At 41.0% G+C, this 13099-nt stretch overlaps 1 protein-coding gene across 3 annotated transcripts in view; it reads left to right on the top strand.

Moving 5' to 3' along the window:
* The window catches only part of LOC113147849 (WD repeat-containing protein 7), an 83209-nt gene that overhangs the window by 522 nt on the left and 69588 nt on the right, over nucleotides 1-13099 (top strand). Inside the window, exons 2-14 of one of the 3 annotated variants that reach the window (XM_026339115.1) lie at nucleotides 455-626; nucleotides 742-848; nucleotides 1248-1326; nucleotides 1604-1778; nucleotides 2004-2065; nucleotides 2307-2426; nucleotides 2526-2671; nucleotides 2818-2920; nucleotides 5203-5322; nucleotides 9169-9316; nucleotides 10131-10246; nucleotides 10576-10708; nucleotides 12326-12546. In XM_026339115.1, coding sequence (XP_026194900.1) covers nucleotides 468-626; nucleotides 742-848; nucleotides 1248-1326; nucleotides 1604-1778; nucleotides 2004-2065; nucleotides 2307-2426; nucleotides 2526-2671; nucleotides 2818-2920; nucleotides 5203-5322; nucleotides 9169-9316; nucleotides 10131-10246; nucleotides 10576-10708; nucleotides 12326-12546 — 1689 coding nt within the window. In that variant the 5' untranslated portion in view covers nucleotides 455-467. Of the gene's footprint in view, nucleotides 1-454; nucleotides 627-741; nucleotides 849-1247; nucleotides 1327-1603; nucleotides 1779-2003; nucleotides 2081-2306; nucleotides 2427-2525; nucleotides 2672-2817; nucleotides 2921-5202; nucleotides 5323-9168; nucleotides 9317-10130; nucleotides 10247-10575; nucleotides 10709-12325; nucleotides 12547-13099 lie in introns of all 3 variants that reach the window. The other 2 variants (XM_026339114.1, XM_026339116.1) reach the window with 2 other exon arrangements.

The following is a 13099-nucleotide window of genomic DNA, read 5'->3' as shown; positions in this document are numbered from 1 at the left end:
TTGATAGAGCTGATTCATGAGCTATTCTAGATAGAGAGATAGCTTTAATGATATTATTTTATTTAATGTTATGCTGCAGAAAACTGTTAATGTCTGGAATCTATCCAGCATCTGTCAGCACACTCAGGGACAATGACAGGGACAAAACATGATTACTTCTCTGATGTAAAGGTACTCATGTGATGGAAGGCTTTCTTAACTAGCAACAAATTATTCGAATGTCCTCAAACTTTACATCTGTAGCAGAGGTTGTCTGATGCAGTATGGTGGTTGCATGCACTGTACCAGGTTGTTTGGGAAATGTGTGAAGGTAAAAGTGCTAGTACATTTTGTTGTACTTAGTCCAACAGGAGTAAAGGAATCAGTTTATTCACCGTGGGGTTTATCCTGTTCTTATTGTCCTCAGATCAGTGCCTCAGTCATTTTTGATCTTCTTCTTCCTTTCTATTTTCAGACACACAACCATAATGTCGGGGAATAATCTGGTTCTACCCATCGTGCTCTGGGGCCGCATGGCTCCTACACACTGCATCAGCAGCCTACTGGTGATGGACGACTTCAGCACCATCATCACTGGATGTCACGATGGACAGATCTGCCTCTGGGACATGACACCTGAGCTGGAGGTATGGGGATAGTGAACGCGTGTGTGCGTGTGCCATCTGCCTTTGATGTTTTCTCAGTTTGTTGTTGTTTGCTTTGCATCATCTTTTTTAACTTTGTCCTATCTTGCCTCCTCAGATTTGTCCCAGAGCCATGTTGTTTGGACATACAGCCTCCATCACCTGTCTGTCTAAGGCCAGTGCGGGCAGTGACAAACAATACATTGTCAGTGCCTCAGAGAGTGGGTGAGTACACTTGTATGAAAATCACAATCTGTATGTATCTGAAGAGCCATACAGGTGGAGCACAAACAAACATTCTTATTTCTTATTTTGTTATAGTTCTGACTAACTATTTATCTTTTTATCTGTCTTGCTATTTTAATTTTGTTCTGGTTACATAACATATTACTATGTTTCACATTAAAGTTAGAATACCAAAAGAACTTATCGTTAGTGGCTTGTTATCATCAAATATTTCAGTACTTAAGGCCAGGTGTGATGTAGTCCTCATTTTTCAATATTGATATATATATATTTTTTGCTAATGTGTTAAGTTACTATTTATACAAAAACCTTTAAACACAATGAATTGTATTGGATGACACGCAGCTTTACATGTTTTACTCTTTGTCCTGGTAACAGAGAGATGTGTTTGTGGGATGTGAATGATGGACGCTGCATTGAGTTCACCAAGCTGGCCTGTGCTCACACTGGCATACAGGCAAGATACACACTTACAAACTCTGAATTCTCAAGTAAAAGCTGGGATATAAAAGTGGAACAAGTCTCATAAAAGCGCAAACAAATGGTCTGTTGAGTTTTCACATTATAACACATAAGGAGAGGGGATGGTTTTGCCAGTAAAAAGCAGATGGAACTAAAAATGGTTGTTTTTTTATCAGACTTTAGACATTTGACTCTCATCTCATTGATTACCTCAGCCCATTGATTACCTCTCTGTTTCTGATCCCCCTCTGCATTTTTCTGTGGTTCTCCAGTTTTATCAATTCACCATCGGCACTCAGAAGGAGGGGCGCTTACTTTGCAATGGCCATTACCCAGAAATCCTTGTGGTTGATGCCACCAGCTTGGAGGTTCTATATTCACTTGTGTCCAAGATCTCTCCTGACTGGATCAGCTCCATGAGCATCATTCGATCACATCGAACACAAGGTACAAGAAACAGTTGGAATTGGAAGAGGCTGAGCTAACTACCTCTAGGGACCAGTTAGGAGAATCCCAGTTACCCAATAAGCATAATTATTAGGTAACTGGGAACAAAGTGGGATTGAATTTTACTTCTGTAGCTATGCTACATTGTACATAGATAAATATGCTGTCAATAGAAAAATGATTATTTGTGACACACCGCCTATAATCTGCTGTCTCTGTATGTAGAGGACACAGTGGTGGCAGTGTCTGTGACTGGGATTTTGAAGGTCTGGATCATCACAGCTGAGGTCAGCAGAATGCAGGTACACCACCTTACAGGCACTGTTTCATTTAAAACAAACCACCAGTCCTGTGTCAAGTCTCTGTATACTACTAAAAAAACATGTGAACACATGTTCTTCCAGATTTGTTTATGACTCTTATGAGAGAATTTTATATTAGTGAACATGTGAGCAAACAAGCCCATGTCCACTTTTTTCGGATCCCCACAGAAATCTGAACCTAGCTTGTGTGTTTGTGTGTGATCAGGACTTGGACCCAGTGTTTGAAGAAGAGTCCAAACCCATCTATTGCCAGGGCTGCCAGAGTATTTCCTTTTGTACCTTCACTCAGAGCAGCCTGCTGGTTGTTTGCTCCAAGTACTGGAGGGTAAGTGTATGCGGTACTTCTGAGTACTCATAATACTGAAGTGTTATCTGACCTGAGCTAACATTTTGTTGATGTGTATCAATTTTCATCGCGTGTTAGGTGTTTGATGCAGGTGACTACTCGTTGCTCTGCTCGGTGCCCAGTGAAAACTACCAGGCCTGGACTGGAGGAGAGTTCATCGCTGCAGACAAAGTCATCATCTGGACTGAAGACGGCTGCAGTTACATCTACAAGCTGCCCGCCAGGTAAACCTACTCATGGTCTCATCTGATGAAATAAACGCCACAGACGTAGAACACAATTTCACTATAATGTCAAGGGAGCTGTGCGAGCACAGATGTCTGGACCTTGTCTTGAACTTCCACTTACTGTGTGTATGTGTGTTCCCCAGTTGTCAGCGTGCTAGTGAACACTTCCGTAGTGATGTCGGGAAAACGAAAGAAGGCTCAATTCCCCCACTGATCTACAGCATTACTGATCGCTCAGACAAACAGGTCAGTCATTCTTTGTTCAGTAATCAGTTCTCGAAATTACACTTTCAGGCTTCAAGATGTGTAATGCAGTAGGCCGTAACTAAAAATGGGAAGCAGTAGCCACTTCTGTATTTGCAACATTAGTTGTCATTTGTACCACATTGTACAGTATTTAGCTAAATTGTTGCAAAGCAGCTCTTTCTAGGTGTTTGATTTGGCCTAGTCTTGCATGTGTTCTTGAACATAAAAACGTGATACTGCCTCACATTTTAGTGCTTCTAATTTTATTTTACATACACATATAAAGTAGACTGTAATTAGTTCATTCATAGTTAGATAGTTTAGACTTAAAACAAGTCATGTACCCAGTAAAACCACCTCTACTGATGTTCAAAGATGGCTCAACTAATCCAGGCATGATCCTAGTTGTCAATTACTGCACTTTAATAAGCAGCACATATAGGTCTAAGCATACAGGAAGCTACAGTGACAAGAAAAAGTATGTTAATCTTTTGAAATGTCATGGTTTTCTGCATTAATATGTTCTGATCTTCATCTAAGTCAAAGGTATTAACAAATATAATGTGCCTAAAAAAAATAACACAAAAAATCCTGCTCTTTCATGCTCATTTACCTGTAGCTGTGTAGCAGGTGAATTTTGTTTTTCGGAAGCCATTCTGTTTTGGACTTGCTCTTGTGTTTTGGGTGATTGTCCCGTAGCATCACCCAACTTCTACAGAGTTTTTGCTGATGTACAGACATTCTCACTTTATCCTAAATTATTTTTTGATAAACTTGGGAATTCATCTTCCTTTCAATCACTGCAAGTTTGCCAGGCTCTGATGCAGCAAAGCAGATCCAAATCATGATGTTCTCTCCACCATACTTTACGACTGGGATGATGGTTTCATGATGACATGCAGTGACCTTTTTATGCCAGATGTAGTGCTGTGTGTTCTTTCCAAATAGTTCAGTCTTAGTTTTGTCAGTCTACAAAATATTTTGCCAATACTGCTGTGGAGTGTCAATCTGCTCTTATGCAAACTTCATTCTGTAAGCTGCAGCTTTCTTAGTGTTGTCCTTCCGTAGACATCCTGCTTGTTAAATGCTTTACCTACTGTCGACTCATGAACACATGTTAGCCAGTTCTAATGTTTGGCTGTCACTCCGGGTTGTTTCTTTACCTCATTGATGAGTGTTTGTGCTTATGGGGGCATTTTGACTGGTTGCCCAGTTCTTGGAGTAGCCACAGTCCCAAAGATTGTTTGCCTAACTGTAGACTGGTGAAAGTCTTTGACATCACTTTGTAACCCTTTCAAGCTTTATGTAAAACAACAATTCTTGAATCATAGATCCTCCAAAAGCTTATTTTAGCAAGGCGTGGCTCACATAAGCATATTCTTCTTGTGCAGAGCAACCTCAAAAAGTTACAGTGGTTTTAGTCAGTCAAAGAAACTCTAGTCCACACCCTCAAAATAATTATCTTCCAGGTATGCTAATGCCTGACTCCAATTAGCTTTTTGGAGGTCATTATTCTAAGGGTTCACACACTTTTTACACTAGCACTTTGAGGGTTTTTGTGGTTGTTCTTAATAAAGACATAAAAAAAATAACAATTTGTTGTGTTATTTGATGCACATTATATTTATTAATACTCTTGACCTAGATAAAGATCAGATCACATTTTATGACAAATTAATGCAGAAAAACATTTCAATTCCAAAAGGTTCACGTGTTTTCTTGCCACTGTACGTGTAGTAGTGTAGCACTGTGTTGGCAGTGTGTCTGTGCTTTGTCTGTATTGATGATGTTTGAATTAATATAATCAGGGTTTACTTCATGCACATGGATTACTGTACACCTGAAGTATGTTCTGAAGCTTACAGTGTTGGATATGTTTTCAGTTTGCACCAAAATTAATGAACAGAGCTCCCCTTTAAGATGATGATGGGGATATCATGCAGCTGACCTTCTTATAGCTTCTGGAGATGTTGTGAAGTGGAACATAGTGAAGTTGAAACACAGAAGTGTCAACTAAAATAGTTAAAAACAAACCTTGTGTCCAATTTAGATTTTTGAAAATAAATTGTTGGGTTTAATCCATGTGTGTCAACCTGACCCCTGATACGTTGTGTGTATTTGTGGTTTCATTTTGGACCCTCTGTGTGTGTTTATCATTTATTGTGTTGTAGGTAATAATTTGTCATCTGTGCCTTTTGTGGTTTTGGTTGTCCCATTTGTTCTGTCCTCTGATTCTGTTACATCCCCACCCTTTCCTTTGACCTCCTTGCTCCTCTCAGAAGGAAGGGGAAGGAGGTGAGGAGGAGGTGGTTGTGGAGGTGATGTGCCTCCCTCCCAGTGGGTACGACTTGGAGCTCTACACCCCAGAGCTGCTGTACCACCACCGGCCTCTAGAGGCGCCAGTAAGCCCCAGAAAAAGCATTCTGAAAAAAAAAAAGGCAGGAAGAAGAAGGTTTTCACTTTCTTGACTGAGCTGCGAAAGCTAAAAAAGCCAATTTAGTAACTGATGCTTTATATAAAATCTTTAAAAATCAATTGTTAATTCTAAACTCATTTTGCATGCAAACAAAGTATGGTCAGATGTTTACATGTGGTGCATGCAAAACTGTTACAGTCTTTATGCCACCATCAAATGAATGCACTGGTTGAGCATATTCAATTCAAATACAGATGCATGGTTTTGAAAATGACCAGCAGCAATATACATTATAAATGTGTGCAAATCAGTGGTATGTTCTTTACAGCAAGGTTGGAGTCAAGTCTAAGGGCTGTAGTCAGGTGAAGAAAAAAAGCTGTCAAATGGGGATGTTAAATGTGTCAGGATGCAGAGGGGGATTTTAAATAGTTGAAAGATTAGTGTTAAGGAAGGTTTACAGCCAGCTAATCAGGGTGGCTGTAAACCAGTTTTTTCTCAACTATGATTTTGCAGCTCAGTCAGAAAGCGACAATTAGACGAGAGGAGCAACTGTGAGAACAGCAGTGAAAACGCAGACATCCTCTCAGTGGCTCACATTAAGCCTTCACTGCGGTAATAAATAGAAAAGTGATGTCATCTCAAAAACAAAACAAATGGTTCAATTCTGGATTAAATATGACTTACATGTAGAAGAACACTTTTCATCTAAGTCTAAATTCAGTTAGGTCTTAGGTGTCATTAATGCTGACATCCAATGCTAATCTATCTAATATAAGACTTTTGTTTATTTATATCATAATTGTGACCCAATAATTAGACAGCAATGCTATGCTTTTCAGATGAGGCTGGCTACACGCTGGATAGTAAAAGAAAGCGGTTTCTGTCTTTAAGACTAGTGAAGAGACAATATGCGTGATTACAGGTATTACATGTGTAAACTATAGCCTTCAAACTAATTTTCAGAGTGTGAGCCACTGAGTTGATGACAGTGAACAGGAATTGCCTGTTTTGTTTGCTCCTCTCTTTCTTCTTCTTCTCATTCTGGTTTCACCTGGTTTCATCTCCTCTTCCCACTAAAACAAACCTCCTCCTTCAAAAGCACCATCACCCTCCTTATCTGTCTTCATACTTATGAAGATGCATGTCAAGTCCCCAAGCTACTAATCAATTAAAATAGTGACTGGCTGAATCCCTGACATGATGACAAACCAAAGATATAAAGAAGTAATAGGAATAGTGGGATTGACACATTTGGTTGGTTTATCCTCACCTCTTTACATTCAAAAGATTATTGCAAATTCTAAAGATCAGTGCTTTTGGTTCATATTAGACATTTCAGAAAAGCTAAACTGCACAAACATTGCTGATGTGACAAGATCCACATAAAGGAAAGTCATCAACTGCAAAAATACATTAGTTTTCATTCATATCTAATCGATTTTAGAGCTTAAAAACGTCTTCTTTTGATGTTTATATATATATATATATGGTATAATATACTTTTAGATACAGAGAGGATAAGAGGATAAGGTGGTTCTATGTGTGGTCTATCAATCTTGTTTACCAACTTTATTACATTCTTGTTTGCATACCAGGTGGGTGGGGTTTACCAATCGGAACTATGCACAGTTTCAAGGGTTGGGAGCCAAAACAAACCCAAAGGTAACCGTCGGTACTTCAGGGTTTAGTTAGGTTTATGCAGAAAGTTATGTTCAGGTTTGTTCAAGTAGGTAGAACGTTATATATTAACGTACAATATGGCTATACCAAACAAATAAGTAGACAGTAGACTAGAGCGCTCAAATGCTCCTGCTTTGAGTAATGATGAGGAGTGACTGATGTGTTGACCCCTATGTCTTTAGTAGTTCCCTCGTACTAGAATTTAGTACGAGGGACACATGAAGACTAAACTTGAAAAGCATCACACAGACTTAACAGCACTAGGCTCAGGACGGGTTCCGACATGAAGTACAACACAGTACGCTTCCTATACGCAACATAGTTATTTTAGTTTTTTGTATTATACACCCATCTAAAGAAAAGAATGTTTGCCCAAAATATGTAGAGGAGTGGAAGGTAAACCCCACCCATCTGCTGCATCAAACAAAACAAAACACAAAAAGTCACCATAAGTTTTTCCCTCTGTCTCTCTGGTGCTGTCTATTCTAAAAGTAACACTCGCATCCTTTATCAGTATGCGGTCTGGTTTGTGTGTGTTGGTGTGTGATTGTGTCTTTAAATTCATTTGCCTACCCCCTCTGATTGTCCACAGCATTCAGATGAGCTAAGCTGACCAGTCGTGCTAGTGGATATGTCAGCCACTACTGTACTCACCATGGTTACAGTCAGGCTATTGGGTATAAACAAGCAGGCAGGTTATCAACACCTACTGCAGATGATGATGATTCGTCACTGCAAACCAACTTACTGTCCCTACTGAGATCCAGCTTCAAACTGTTTATCACAAAACAGGAAAATCCACCTTCAAGCAGAACTACTGACTTGATAAATTTACATTCTTTTTTCTTACTGCAGCCTTGGAACTTCAAGTTTTACAACCTTACCTACCACTACAACTTTTTTGCAACTTTTACAACTCATCTATTTGTCATCTAGTATTAATGACTAACTAGAGTATGACCTAATTTCTTAGAATGGCATTTTAAGCAGTGCTCTATAACTCATCCAGTGGTCATTCAAATAGGTGGAGAACAGTGAAAAAGCAGAATTTTTAAAGATGCCTACTCATTCTTCTTTGTTAAGTTCCTCAAGTGAAAAACACCCAGCAGCTGTGCTGGTTCATTTGAGGAGTTGAATGTTTTCTTTTCATTTTGGGTCTTCTAGCATATTTCTAGTTTTGTAGTGCCTGGTTCTGTTTTTGGGTGGATTTTCCCTTTCAATAGTGGAAAAAAGAGAGAGGGAGAAATCTCTCTGCTCTTCCCATGTCCTCCATTATTTCTTAACAACCTATGGTTATCTTGTTGATTACTTTGCCTTAGAAAATGGTACAGACCTAGCAGTACTTCTTTTCTCCAGGGGAGGTCAGTTTTATTAAGATGTGGGACATATCCGGCGTCTGACTGATTCTGACTCTGCTGACATAGAAAGGTTAAGGAGACATGTGATTTTGTCTATGCATGTTGTCATGGCTAGTACCATAGCAACTAGCCAGAAATTAGCCTGAGTTTTGGTGTGTCTTGACAAAACTGAACTCATCTTCCACTTCCTCCTAGTTTCCGAGCCTTGGTGCATTTTCCAGCTCATCATGTATCCAGAGTGATAGATTTGACATTACGTCCATGTCTATGGCTCTTGATTTTGTCCATGATGTGCTTCAGTGGACAAATGTTCCACCATAGCAGTGCTGCTGACAACAAAGGGAAATGCATCTGTTCATAGACAGAAATAGCCACTGAAAAAGAAACCCGATCCTGGAAACGCTGTGACGACAAATACTGTATGAGGAAAAGTCATGTGACTGGTGAGGGCTGTGTGGTGTATGGTTAGAGAAGCTGTTTGTGTTGAAGATGGTTATCCCCACTCACATGACTCTCATCCCTTTGGTACCTGTAGTTTTAAGTCCAGCTGTCCTTTCACTGTGCTACATTAGCCCATGTTTTTCTGGCACAATAAACATTTCGTCTTTACCGGCTTTTACATATAGAACCAATATCACATGAAAATTTATATAATAAATAATAGTAAAGATTGGGAACATCCAGTTGTGCTTACTTCTCATCTGTTTTCCAACGGGCCAAAACTAGTCTTTTTTGTTCTGATGGATTTTAGGCTTCTCTTGCTAACTTGACTTTTTTCCCCCGCCATCCTCCAGCTCCTTATCTGTCCGCCTGTGACTCGGTTCTTTTTTGGCCGACGGGAGCCCTTCTATAAGCTGCTGATCCAGGGAGACTCAGCAGGCAGACTGTCCCTGTGGAACATCCCAGACACCTTGCCTCTGCAGCAACTGTCAGCCCCCACTGGTACGGACAGTTTGAGTGGTTTGAGATTGAATTGAGATTGTTGAGATTGGTTCTTGTGTACCGTAAAAATGAAATCAAATTTTGTCTTTACAAATGAAGTAAAGGAAATAATTAAGTCCTTCCAAAGCTCTGTCCTGCCAACATATCCACCAATCTACTCAGGAGCAAGTTTGTTTTCTCGTTTAGTTAGTGTAAACAAAATAACATCCAGCATTACTCATTTGATCTTGGATCTGCAAAAGGTGAAGAACAGGATCCAGTTTCTAGGTCAATGTTCCTATCCTAACCTCCTAAAATCTTAAATAAACTGTCTTAACTTTAGTTAATTTTTCCTTGTACTTTTCTACCTCAGTTTGAGCTTGTTTAATCTGTAACCTATTGCTGCTCTTTTGTTACTTTTACATTGCAACAACAATGACACGTTAGCAGGTGGAACATTGAGATGCTTCTGGGATACCCTAACGTTTTGTTGTGGTTTAATAACAAAGTTTGATGCTTGTTAGCTAGTAGATACAGACTACCACCAGCTATGGAGAGGCCCACCCGGCAACACTGGTGTAGACGACTTATTACGATTTACTGTGAGGTTTTCAAAGTCAAGTAACCAACATAAAAAAAAATTCTAAGCACGCTTAAAGTTTCTGTAATTCAGCTCCTGGACAATAGTCATACCCATTTATATTTGGAAGAAGTAGTGCCTCTCCTCTTCTCCTTTAGTTTAATATAATGTTTTCTTTAGTACCTTATTTAGGCTGATCTGTTAACACACCACTTGCCATTTTCAGGCTTTCACTGTGTCTTTTTCTCTCTCCAGAGCTGCAGGTGTCATCCACCATCAGCCTCCAGGATGCCTTTGATAAGCTGACTCCTGTGTCTTCAGGCATCATTGACCAGCTCAGTGTCTTGCCTGGCAAAGAGCAGCCCGTTAAGGTTTGAATCTGTTCAACTTAATGCTTCATTTTTGTTTTTTGCCAAAAGGAGATGTTTGAAGAATGCGGTTATTTATGCAGATACAAAGCTAAAAACAGACCCAGGCCCTAGAATCAAGTTAAGCTAAAACATCAGGTCACATTTGATTACAAGTCTCTTCTTATTACAGCCTTCTCAAGTTCAGCCAGCATCCAAATGTTACGTCCTCACCTGAGGTTGAATTCATGTTCTCATCCCATCAGAGCACAATTCGATAACGACTGCAGTCTGTATGACTGCAATTGCAGTGCTATTATATTTTTCTTTTTGTATGTATTTTTATTCCTCAGGTGACTGCCAGCGTGTACATTCCCTCTCAAGGTCGACTGGTGTGTGGGAGAGAAGATGGCAGCATCATCCTCGTTCCTGCCACGCAGACTGCCATCGTCCAGCTTCTGCAGGGGGAGCACATGCTCCGCAGAGGTGAGGCAGAGACGGGGACAAAGAGGGGGGGAGAAAGTCCGGGGTAGAAACAAACGGAACTAAAAACCATTTTATCAGCTGGAAAGACACAAGCTACACAAAGCGATAAAGAGTAACAATATGAGAGGTTACAAACGTTGAAACTACAACTGCAAACATAACTGTGATGAAAATCCATGAGTTCCAATGGTTCTCAACCGGAAAAAGGTGGCTTGCACCCTCCAGGTTGGGGGGGAGATCCTCCCTCAAGTGGAGGAGTTTAAGTATCTTGGGGTCTTTTTCACGAGTGAGGGAAATAGGGAGCGTGAGATTGACAGACGGATTGGTGCATCGGCAGCAGTAATGCGGTCGGTGTACCGGTCCGTCGTGGTGAAAAAGGAGCTGAGCCGAAAGGCAAAGCTCTCGATTTACCGGTCAGTCTACGTTCCTACCCTCACCTATGGTCATGAGCTTTGGGTCATGACCGAAAGGACAAGGTCGCGGATACAAGCGGCCGAAATGAGTTTCCTCCGCAGAGTGGCTGGGCGCACCCTTAGAGATAGGGTGAGGAGCTCAGTCACCCGGGAGGAGCTCGGAGTAGAGCCGCTGCTCCTCTGCATCGAGAGGGGCCAGTTGAGGTGGCTTGGGCATCTGTTTCGGATGCCCCCGGGACGCCTCGTAGGGGAGGTTTTTCGTTGGAGGGACTATGTCTCTCAGCTGGCCTGGGAACGCCTCGGTGTCCCCCCGGAAGAGCTGGAGGAGGTGTCTAGGGAGAGGGAAGTCTGGGCATCTCTGCTTAAGCTGCTCCCCCCGCGACCCGGCCCCAGATAAGCGGAAGAAAATGGATGGATGGATGGATGGATGGAAAATCCATGAGGTTGATCTAAAAGGAGGACATATTTGCACTTCTACTCTCTGCTCTGGTACTGAGTATTTGTTAAGTCAACTAAACCTTTCCTCAAGAACTGGTGCTGGTTGAGGCTACTTTCGTCTCCCATAGCGTACAAGCATCGTGAATCAAGACAAAGTGCTCGACAATTATAAAACCATCACAAACATTCCAGACAAAATCCATAGGAGCTCTGCAATGTGATAAGATTGATATTATCACTGGGTAAAACTAGAGTTGACATTGACAGTGTAGTGAAATCTTTTAATACCGACAAACATTATTGTTTCTTTAGCTTTCCACTGTTACTTTCAGTCCCATTTTACCCCCAAACTGTAATGTTAGTTAGTAGCTCCAAGTCAGTTTTATGAAGATGCTAGTGCCTCAAGTGGTCTTTTTAAAATAAGAAGTCACAACAAAAATAATTACAATTTAATCTACATAGTAAGGCTAGGACCCTACAGCATTATAGAGAAAAACCCATCAAATCGTATTAGAGCAGCAATAGGAGACACTGGAGAGGAAGAACTTCCTTTAACAGAAGAAACCTCCAGCAGAAACCAGGCGTGGGGTGGGTGGCCATCTGCCTCGACTGGTTTGGTGTGAGTGGAAGAAACAGGGAGGAAGCACAACAATAACTCTGGTTGTTTCGTCCTATCATCCATTTCCAGCGTCTGTTCTGTGTTTTGTTTCAAATTCATTCAGAGCTCGTTCTTTTGTACTGATCGTTATGTCCTTCTGTCGTGCAGGCTGGCCGCCCCATCGTACCCTGCGGGGTCACCGGAACAAGGTTACGTGTGTCCTGTATCCGTACCAGATCTCCCCCCGCTACGACCAGCGCTCGCTCGTGTCTGGAGGCGTCGACTTCTCCGTCATCGTCTGGGACATTTTCACCGGTGAGATGAAGCACATCTTCTGTGTCCACGGAGGAGAGATCACCCAGCTCATCGTTCCTCCAGAAAACTGCAGTGTAAGACCTCTGACACTTCTTTGTCTTTTCTGTTTCACTTTTATTTCCTTTTCTTTGTTGTATCACTAACACCTGCTGTGGGGAAGGGTGTGACACCTTTTGGAGTTTCTCTTCTCTGTTTTTGTATTTTTTCCTCATACATTCAGTTCGTTGTGTGTTGAATGTGCACAACAGGAGTGGCATGTTTTGTTGCTGACATTAGGTTTAAATGTTACAGGTCTGATGTCACTGCTGTCACTATGGAAATAACTATAATGACACTGTGAAAGCACACAAACCCCTCATCAGACCACATGAAGACACAGGGAGGACCTAAAGTCTGTCTGTGTTGTTTTAATGACATTAAGATCAAATTGTCAGTACTGTGTTGTTGCCATGGAAATCAGACTGATGCTCTTGTTGGTCAATGACTGACCTATCACACACATGCTTTAATTGAGGCATCAGATGATGAGATGATTTTTAAAAAAATCTATGAAACCTTAAAGGAAGTGTGTAACTTTTGATACATCGGTATCTTAATGCAGCAAACGTGCAATAAGTCGGTCTCACT

This window comes from Anabas testudineus, chromosome 22 (genome assembly GCF_900324465.2).
Source record: "Anabas testudineus chromosome 22, fAnaTes1.2, whole genome shotgun sequence".
In the NCBI taxonomy this organism is placed as follows: Eukaryota; Metazoa; Chordata; class Actinopteri; order Anabantiformes; family Anabantidae; genus Anabas; species Anabas testudineus.
This window is presented reverse-complemented; position numbering and strand designations above follow the sequence as displayed.